This window comes from Ovis canadensis, chromosome 6 (assembly GCF_042477335.2).
Source record: "Ovis canadensis isolate MfBH-ARS-UI-01 breed Bighorn chromosome 6, ARS-UI_OviCan_v2, whole genome shotgun sequence".
Classification (NCBI taxonomy): domain Eukaryota; kingdom Metazoa; phylum Chordata; class Mammalia; order Artiodactyla; family Bovidae; genus Ovis; species Ovis canadensis.
Window position 1 is genome coordinate 108,222,672 of NC_091250.1, and position 10,428 is coordinate 108,233,099.

Below are 10,428 nucleotides of genomic sequence, written 5' to 3' on the forward strand. Positions count from 1 at the left end.
TCTGCTTCGTCAGCCACACAACATGGGATGGAGACTTGCTCGGGACAGAAACCGCCCCCGACTTCTCTCTTGAGTGAAACGCAGCTAAAGAGAACAGCCCATGCTGCTGCTTGGATCCTCGAGTTGAATGTCTTTAACTAGTCCCAGTTTTTACCAGCAGGAGCCTAAATTTCCCTCTGTCCTCAAACCCTAGCCATGCAGCCGTGTTAGTTGCTCAGTCATGTCCAACTCTTTGCTATCCCACGAACTATAGCGCGGCAGCCTCCTCTTTCCCTGGAATTCTTCAGGCAGGAATACTGGAGTGGGTAGCCATGCCCTCCTCCAGGGGATCTTCTCAACTGAGGGATCGAACTCAGGTCTCCCACATGGGCAGATGGATTCTTTACCACTGAACCACCTGGGAAGCCCTAAGGGTCCCGAATTACTCTGTTTAGATGAAGACAGGCCATTGGTCGAGGCCGACTGTGATATTATTGGCAACCCTGTCAGCACAAGTCCCCTGTGCAGAAGGCAACACAGTGTTGGGGGTGGGGAGTGGTTGGCTATCTTCCCCTAGGCTCATCTACGCAAGTGACTGACTGGTATATGTTCTTCAAGGGGCTGCGTGCGTAATCTTACCCGTAGCACAAAAGAGGAACAGCTTGAATGTGTAACACTTTTTATATTTTCCAAAGTGCTTGCTTCATCTTACCTGAGCTTCACAACATTCCTCTGAGCTATCTTAACATAACAACAAAAAGCCTGAATCCTGCAGCTGGGTAACCTGAGCCTAAGCCCAGTGCTGCCCCTTTCTGTCTGCCTGAGCTTGGGCAAGTGACATAACTGCTATCCGCCTCACTTTCCTCATCAGTAAAAGGGGGATAACAGCACCCATCTCACTGGGTTGTTGTGAGTAAAAATTAAAAATAGGAAAATGCCTAAATGGTGCCTGGCATAGAGAAAGAGCTCTGTAACTAAACAGAATGATTATTTTCAGGCAGACATTGGGATGCCTGTGCTGTGGATGAGAAAAACAGGTACAAAAAGTCGAGTGACTGGCCTGAGAATGAATTTCTATCATAGCCAGATCTCCTGATGACTCCTGGCCCGGTGTCTGCATTGGCGCTGGAACCATGAGGAGGTGGACAGGGCCCAGCAGGATTTCAGCCTACAGATGGCAAGGTGGGAGGGAGGGACTGTTAAACTATGTTACCAGTGAGAAGCCTTATAAATAGCAGCTCAGGTGGATGAGTTAACAGTTTATGCCAGATGAGAAGTGGTTAAATGTCGATGATTTTGCAAATTAATTAGCTCCTGAGAGACTAGTAAGTTATTTTTAAAAAATCAAAACACCTCTCCCCTCTCTCTCCATTGAATTCCATGGGTATAAGTTGGTGGGGTTTTTTTTTTTTGTTTTTTTTTTTTTCCAAAAAGATCTGCCTGGCAGAGAAATGGCTATTGAATACAGCCAACTTTCCCTTGCTACCTTCAGTTATTCAAATCCCTCTTTAACTACATTTTAAAATCCAAATCTCCAAGGGCTTGGTAAAATGAAAAATTCAAATACCATCCAAATGTGCAACCTTTGGGTCAGGAGTGATGGTGTGACTGCTCAGTGATGCTGGTATTAGCCGATCTGGCTGGGCTCTGACGGATCACACTACAGTCCTGCCAATAGCTTTCAGAAATCAAAATGCAAAATGTAGATGGTTCTTCCTGCAGAAGCCTCCCTGCATCACTTCTAGGCATTTTCTTCTCATTCTGTCCATCCTTGTCTCATGAAGCCCAGAGTTCATGTCAGCTCCTGTACAGGCAGACCTATGATTCTTCTGCTAACGTTGATGTCTTTGAAAAACAGAGCAGGCGCCAAGCATTGCCTCTGCTGTCCCAAGAGTGTGCAGACAGCAGCTGCCTGCCTGAGACCTGCAAGCAGGCCCCAAGCACTGCCCCCATCACCCCAGGAGTGTGCACGGGCCTCTGCATCTGCACAGCACGTATCAAGGGGACAGCGGCCAGCATATGCTGCGGAAGGAGACAGCCAGCACCCAAACTAAAAGCAGCCCCTTGGTTCTGGACAAGATGGCAGAGTAGAAGGACCTGAGCTTGCCTCCTCTCACAAAATCACAACTAACTGCTGAGCAACCAATGACCAAGAAGACTGGAATCTACCAGAAAAGATAGTTTACATTCAAAGACAAAGAAGAAGCCTCAGTAAGACAGAAGGAGAGGGCACTTTTACGACATCATCAAACCCCATATCTGCCAGGTGGATGACCCACAAACCGGAAAATAATTATGTCACAGACATTCTCCTGCAAGAGCGAGAGTCCTGAGCCCTCCATCAGGCTCTCCAGCCTGAGGGTCTGGTATCGGGAGGAGGAACCCCCAGTGGGGCTTGAGTTCAGGAGTTCCACAGGCCTAGAGGAAACAGACTCCACTCTTGGAGGGCACACACAAGGTTTCACACACACTAGGACAGTAACGCCACAGTAGCCTGAACTGGACCTACCTATGAGTCCTGGAAGGTGTCCTGGAGAAGCAGGGGTCAGCTGGGGTTCACTGGGGAGCAAGGATACTGGTGGCAGAAGCCCCAGAGACTATTGCTCAGTGTGAGCTCTCCTGGAGGTCTGCCATTATGGTATTACGACCTGGTCCCACCCAACAGCCTACAGACCAGTGCTGGAACACTCAGGCCAGACAACCTGCAGGAACACTGCCCCACCCATCAGCAGACAAGCTGAGCTCACAGCCACTTCTGAACACACCCCTTGATATAGCCCTGCCCACCAGAGGGACAGGACCCGTCTCCATCTACCAGCTGGCAGACACCAGTCCCTCCCACCAAGAAGCCTGCACAGGCCCTAAGACCAGCCTCACCCCCCAGGGAGCAGACACTAACAGCAAGAGCAGTTATGATCCTGCAGCCTGAGAAGTGGAGACCACAAACACCGAAGGACAAAACGAGACGATAGAGAAATATGTTCCAGATGAAGGAGCAAGATAAAAACCCACAACTAAGTGAAGTAGAGAGAGGCAACCTGTCTGGAAACAAATTTAGAGTACTGATACCAAAGATAATCCAAGATCTCCGGAGAAAGAATAGAGGTGCAAATCAAGAGGATACCAGAGGTGTTTAACAAAGAGTAGAAGATTTAAAGAACAAATAAACAGAGATGAACAATACAGCAACTGGAATGAAAAATATGCTTGAAGGACTCAATTATTCTGTTGTTAAAGCAAAAGAACGGATAAGTGAGCTGGAAGACAGAGTCGTAGAAATTGCCACCATGAAACAGGATAAACAGAAATGAGGACAGAAACTGGCAGATATTGAAAACAAACTAATGGTTACCAAAGGGGAAACATGGGGGGAAAGGATAAATTAGGAACTTGGGATTAACATATACACACTACTATAAAGTAGGTAACTAACAAGGATTTGCTGTAGAGCCTGGGGAACACTGCTGAGTATTCTGTGAAAACCTATATGAGAAAAGAATCTAAAAAATGAATATGTTTATGTGTAACTGAAACACTTTGCCATACACGTGAAACATAACATTGTAAATCAACTAGACTCCAATAAAATTAAAGCTAAGAAAGAAAAAACACAAGGCAGGGTAGCAGAGGGAAGACTGAGTGGGCTGGATGCTGACCCTGGTGGCTGTTCAGCCTTCTTTGACCCACCCTTACCCACTGAACCCCGCTCACTTGGTGGCTGCCCTTCTAGTACCGCTGACCTGTCACCTTTAATTCAAGCCAGAACTTGGACACTTCAAGGACATTTGTGAACCCTACTTAAACTGAAGGAGCCTGAGAAAATTAGGCAGCCAAGTTCAGTAGAAGCTCAGAAGAAGAGTGCTCCCTTCTCTTCACCACTCACCCCCACATCTGAGGACAGGCCTACTGGTTAATGCTCATTTGCTGATTAAAACTCAGCACACCCCAATTTCCTCACCTAGTGCGCTGCATAGATGAGGGAGTATCTCCTACAAGACCACTGGGAAGGCTCACGGAGATCATCTGTAGACTTCCTCACCATGTCTGGCTCATAGTAATTGCTCCACAAATGGTATCTGTGATTAATACTCAGTGCTGTAATCGCAGGCAAATCCCTAGTTCCTTTGACTAAGCTGCTCTATTTGTTAAACAAGAATATATACCCTGCCTGCCTGTGGTATTGTTGTGAGGATCAAATGATGAGACCATGTCTTGAAAAGACTTTTAAAAGTGAGCAGTGAACAAACCAGCTGGGAAGGCAGCGTTGAGCACAGCACGACGTGACTGGACAACATTCCAAGGCGACGTGTGATCATGCGTAGCTTGTGAGGACTGAATAGGTTCTGAGAAAGGAGAGGAGACTGTGGTCTAAGGTTGGGGGTGGTCCATACAGAGCAGAGGAGGGCCTTCAGCTGAGCATCGAAAAAGGACAGGGAGGATGCTGGTAGAAGTGGCGCTTGTCACCTCTGACCACTCGGCTGGCTAACTTTTGCTGTGTGTCTCCTCTCTCACGACAGGCGGAGCTGATTGGAAGCCTCACCCACAAGCTCGAGACCCTCCAGGAAGCCAAGGGGAGCCTGCTGATGGACATCAAGCTCAATAACGCCCTGGGGGAGGAGGTGGAGGCCTGGATCAGTGAGCTCTGCAAGCCCAACGAGATCGACAAGTACAAGATGTTCATCGGGGACTTGGACAAGGTGGTGAACCTGCTCCTGTCCCTCTCGGGGCGCCTGGCCCGCGTGGAGAACGTGCTCAGCGGCCTTGGTGAAGACGCCAGTAACGAGGAAAGGGTAGGCGGCTTAGCAGCTCCCTTCAAGTCTCCTCCCTGCCTCCCTCGAGTCCCATGTACACAGAAGTATGGTGAGACAGGAGTCCTAGAGAAGACCACCATCTCCCTGGGGCAGGGAGGGGGGGTCCGGCATACAGGTGTGCAGGGCAGAGAGGGGAAGGCAGCTCCCACGCCAGGATGTTATGTCACAACACCTCAGCCTCAGGGATACTTACAGGAAAGTAAAAACGTGGGCGCCAGAGTTCCTTTCCTTCCTTCCTGTCCCAGAAAAAGGCAAAAGGCATAATGAAGATGGACGTTAAAAACAGAGAGTCATGATGAAGCTATTGGGGACGAGGAGAGGGCCCAGGAACATGAGCTCAGGCTCCAGGGAAGCTGCAGGTGAGGGGCCAGGGACAGCAAGGGAGGATGTACCCACTGTCGTCACCGCACCCGTCACTGGAAGAATGGAGTGACAGCGGTGGTGACACGACACAGAATCTAGGGAGCCCTGCGGGTCAGGCACTTTGGGCTTAGATGCTGTAGACACAGCCTCAAAGAGTTCCCACTAGAGGCAAGTAAGTGTTGCAGCCAGGACCGGAGCCCTGCTCTGGTCCCAGGTTTTATCACCTCCTTGAGCTTCATTGCAGAGCTACAGAGCATTCTTCACTTGCTCATCTGTGCAGCAGGTATTTCCTGTGTGTCTTGTATGGGCCACCTTCTGGTGTAGGCACTTGGGATACTTTGAATAAAGCAGTCAGATCCCCGCCCACATGGGACCGACTTACCAAGGAGGTCAGACAATAAACAGAGCTGTAACTTCACGTACACGCCAACTGACCAGCACTCCAGCCAGTAAGAGGCAGCTCTCTTGCTTCCTGACTCCTGGAAATTAGGGATTTCCCAATCATTTCTCCAAATGCACTGCCTTAAAAGGAAAGGTATGTCTTGGCAAACAGATTTTTGAAAGATTAGAAGAGATCTAGATGGTAAGCATTTAGGAACGGGACTCTGAGCACCCAGGACACCAAACCCCCACCCTGGACTAGTGCCCTGCGGTGTATATGTGCTAGGCCTTTGTTCCCTCCAGACAGTTTCCCTAGAAACTAACTGTCCTTGCCTCCAAAGTGTTGTCCCTCCTGCCTGCCTTCCATCCAGCGAGCAGTGAACGAGAACCTGCCAAATTCCAGCTGCTCTGCGTGCTAGGGCTGACACTGGCTAAAAGCAGCCCCCCACCCAACCCGAAGGCAACACCAGACAGTGAGGAGGACCAGTGTGGAAGCAGCGAGTGTGTCTAGTGTGCTGCTGTGCAGTGATAAACTCACGGCCTCGGGAGCACTCTTCGTGTGGTGCTGGGGTCAGGAGGGACTTCACACGAGTGCCGCTCAAGTGGCGTCTAGAGGGCTTTCTGAATGCCAGGCAGACTGATAAAGCTTCACCATTTAGAAGGAATGTTATGGACAAAGCCCAGGCAGACCATGGCGTGTTGAGGAACTGAGTTACATGCGGTTGGTATGTGTAGAACATAGAGTGACTGACTTGTTTTTAAGGGAGACCAGGAAGGGCTTCCCAGGTGGCGCTAGTGGTAAAGAATCTGCCTGCCAACTCGGGAGACATAAGATACATGGGTTCAATCCCTGGGTCAGGAAGATCCCCTGGAGGAGGGCAGCAACCCACTCCAGTATTCTTGCCTGGGGAATTCCACGGACAGAGGAGCCTGGTGGGCTCATAATCCAGAGGGTCGCAAGAGTTGGACACAACTTAGCACACGGGCAAGAAGGGATAATGAAGCTGCTTTGTCCCCATGGGGCTAGCATCAGTGGGGAAGCCATTATCACCTCTGGACCCGGAGAAGCAGAAGGAACGGGCCCTTATCAGAACTGTAGCCAAACCTTTCTGGAGGAAAGGTTTCAGCCACTGCCACCTGGCAAGGAGAGAGCCAGGAATACAGGCCTCAGTGTCTTCTTTCTCCCACCTCCCAGTGGCCCTGCCATGGCTGCTACTGGCCAAACCTAGCACCCAGCAGGGTTCAGCTTCACCAGACATTGAGACAGGCTGAGGAGAGTGGGTCTGGAGGGATAGTAGAATCCAGTGCAGAAAATTGTCACCAAGACCTGTGGGTCAGTACCTTAGCCTGGAGAACCTTGAGCTCATTTCGTTACATGATCGGCCTAGGGAGGTGGGAGAAGGGTGTTACCATGGGGAGACTTCTAGAAAGATGGGTTTAGGTTGTTAATTTAGAACATTGTCTTGGGGATAAAGAACAGGGAGTGAGTTAGAGCATGAGTTTGAATCAGCAGGGCATGTTAGATGAGGGGAAGGACAGAACAGACGGTAAATCCAAGTCTCCTGTTTGGTCACCTGGATGGATGCCGCAGGTCTGAGAGATAGGGAACACTGGAGCAGTACTTAGAGGAAGATGAGCTGTTCCAGAATTGAGCTCAACTTAACACTTAAATGCCGTCTATACTCTTAAGTACACGTAAGTGCTTGCTCACCTGCAGAAGAGATCAGGATTAGTTTTTATTGTTGTTCAGTCGCTAAGTCAGGTCTGACTTTATGCAACCCCACAGACTGCAGCATGCTAGGCTCCTCTGTCCACTGTCTCCCAGAGTTTGCTCAAATTCATGTCTGTTGAGTTGCTGATGCTATCTAACCATCTCATCCTCTGTTGCCTCCTCCTTTTGCCTTCAATCCTTCCCAGCATCAGGGTCTTTTCCAGTGAGTCAGCTCTTTGAATCAGGTGGCCAAAGTATTAGAGCTTCAGCTTCAGCATCAGTCCTTCCAGTGAATATTCAGGACTGATTTCTTTTAGGATTGACTGGTTTGATCTCCTTGCAGTCCAAGGGACTCTCAAGAGTCTTCTCCAACATCACAGTTCAAAAGCATCAACTCTTCAGCACTCAACCTTTTTTATGGTCCAGCGCTCATATCCGTACATGACTACTAGAAAAACTGTAACTTTGACTTCCTTGATAATTGGATTTTTTTTCCCTTCAATTATTTAATTATAGTAAACTACATAAAGGACTTCCCAGGTGACTCAGTGCTAAAAAAAAAAATCCCCCTGCCAGTGCAAGAGACACAAGAGACACAAGTTCGATCCCTGATCCCAACCTGGATTCCTGGAGAAGGAAGTGGGAATCCACTCCAGTATTCTTGCCTGGAAGATTCCATGGACAGGGGACCCTAATGGGCTTCAGTCCGTGGGGTCGCAGGGAGTCGGGACAACTGAGCACACAGTGCCTAGGCTTCCCTGGTGGCTCAGTGGTGAATCCGCCTGCCAGTGAAGGGGTGAGGGTTCAACCCCTGGGTCGGGAAGATCCCCTGGAGGAGGAAATGGCAACCCACTCCAGTATTCCTGCCTGGAGAATCCATAGACCGAGGAGTCTGGGTTCCTACCTCCCCATGGGCTCGCGAGAGTCGGACACGACTTGGCAACTAAACCATCACCACCACATATAAAATTTGCTGTCTTAACCATTTTTAGCTGTACAGTTCAATAGTATTAAGTATATTTACATTGCTGTGCAACAGATCTCCAGAACTTTTTTCATCTCGCAAAACTCTGTACCCAATGAAACAAGTCCTCCACTCTCCCCTCCCCCCAGGCCCTGGCAATCACCGTCCTACTTAAGGACCCCCTACAAGTGGAGATTGTCTTTTTAACACTAGAAGCCTAAAGTAAAGCCATTACCCCCACCAGTTGAATGTAATGCCTCTCTAATTAAAGCTTGACCATACATAAGCACCATAAGGGTAATAAGCTGATTTTCAAAACACTTGTGCCTCCCTACTTTAGAGTGACGGTTGAAATAGCATCTTAGATATTGTCCCGTCCTATAAAAGAATCTCTGCAGGCAGTGTGGTGCTCTTCCCCCCGCCCCCCCAACACACCACACTGGCCCTCTGCTGACCCACTCTTCTCGCCCTGGCAGAGCTCACTCAACGAGAAGAGGAAGGTCCTGTCTGCTCAGCACGAGGACGCCCGGGAGCTCAAGGAGAACGTGGATCGGAGGGAGCGCGTGGTGCTGGACATCCTGGCCAATTACCTCTCCGAAGAGCAGCTCCAGGATTACCGGCATTTCGTGAAAATGAAGTCAACGCTCCTCATCGAGCAGCGAGAGCTGGACGACAAGATCAAGCTGGGCCAGGAACAGGTCAAGTGCTTGCTGGAGAGCCTTCCCTCGGACTTCGTGCCCAAGGCGGGGGCCCTGGCTCTGCCCCCAGGCCTCGCCGGCGATGTGACTCCCGTGGGGGGCTGGACTGGCAGTGGTGTTTCCCCAGCGGTGACCTCCCCACTTTAACCTCTTCTCCAGTACCCACCCAAAAGACTACCCCTTCTCTCAACGCTATTTAATCTGAAAAATGTTTCAGTACAAGCCACCCATTAAGCTCTGTGGGTTATTGGGGTTTTTTTCCTGGATAAAAGGAAAAAATTCCATCCAGGAAAAAGCCTGTCCTTCTCCTTCTTGCCCTTCGTGATTGATCTCCCGAGAGCTTGCCACTGGGAGGTGACCCCCTTTCTATTGTTATTTCGTAGTAGAAAGAAAATTAATGAAACTGTGAGAACTGATCGGAGGGTGTCTGATTGATCGTTTAGTTTTTCACAGGCCGAGGCAACACGGATCCGTGGGTATCACCCCCAGGACCTCATCGACAGTGGCCTTCCCTGCCTGTGGGCAGTGCTTCCTGACGACAAGTACTCGTACTTATCAGTGAAGGGCCTGCAACATAATGCCTTATAGAGAAACACACGGGAGAAAATTGTCCAACCTTGAACACTGTTATTTATATTTTTTAAAATGAAAAAGATCATTGTGTGCTAACCACTTACTTGATTCTGTTCTGTGGTGGATGTAGACAGTTATGTTTAAGCTTCGTATTTTGTGAGAACCTTAATGAAACGAAGAATTCCAAAGACAGTCACCTTGAGCGTGGAGACTTTTTTTCTTAAACTCCTGACATGTGAGTTGAGCTTCAGCGCTTGCTTTAAATTGAGTATGCGGAAGTCCCAGGCGCCACTGCTGGCAGCTCACCACTTACCCCTGCAACAAGCAAAGCATCACACTCCTTCCCAGGAAGGCTTTATTCACTGGGGCAGAGAGAAAGCTAAAGTCCACTGATGAGGACAGTTCTCCAACCTGTTGACAAGGAGACTGGAACCCAAGTCAATTCCAAACTGAGTTCATGCTGTCCTGCTATGATTTTTGAGCTAAATCCAGCTTATTTAGTGAGATACAGTAGCAGGCTGTCTTAATCATGCTTTTCACAAAAGTTTCTTCTCCTGAAATGTCAAACTCATCAACCACACTTATGAAAAAGTCCCCTCCTTAAACTCTGGAGACTGATTTTGCACTATTCTGCTTCAATAGCAACATCTGAGAGGACACTCGCAAGCCCAAGCTGTAAGTCTGTTAAGATAGACTGGATGATGGACAGGGGTGATGGGCCAGTGACCCGGTTATGTCGTCAGCTGCTGGAGATGGCAACAGCCTGATGCACGGAGCAGGTGGTACACCCCCAGCTGTGCTTTCATGTTGAATCTTCAGCTGGGGGCCACCTGTGCTGATCTGGGCTACAAGTACAATAGCAAGTCCTCGAGAACTGGGAGAGTAAAATTCATGGAATATCTTGTTACAGTTTAATTAATGAAAAATTTCTGGTTAAGCACTTCAAAA

At 49.1% G+C, this 10,428-nt stretch overlaps 1 protein-coding gene across 2 annotated transcripts in view; it reads left to right on the forward strand.

Moving 5' to 3' along the window:
- SHROOM3 (shroom family member 3) overlaps positions 1-9,676 on the forward strand; it is a 330,073-nt gene extending 320,397 nt beyond the window's left edge. For both annotated transcript variants that reach the window (XM_069594398.1, XM_069594399.1), the window contains 2 exons: positions 4,497-4,769; positions 8,686-9,676. In XM_069594398.1, the coding sequence (XP_069450499.1) occupies positions 4,497-4,769; positions 8,686-9,054 (642 nt within the window). In that variant the 3' untranslated portion in view covers positions 9,055-9,676. The remainder of the gene's footprint in view (positions 1-4,496; positions 4,770-8,685) is intronic.
- The last annotated feature ends 752 nt before the right edge of the window (positions 9,677-10,428 follow it).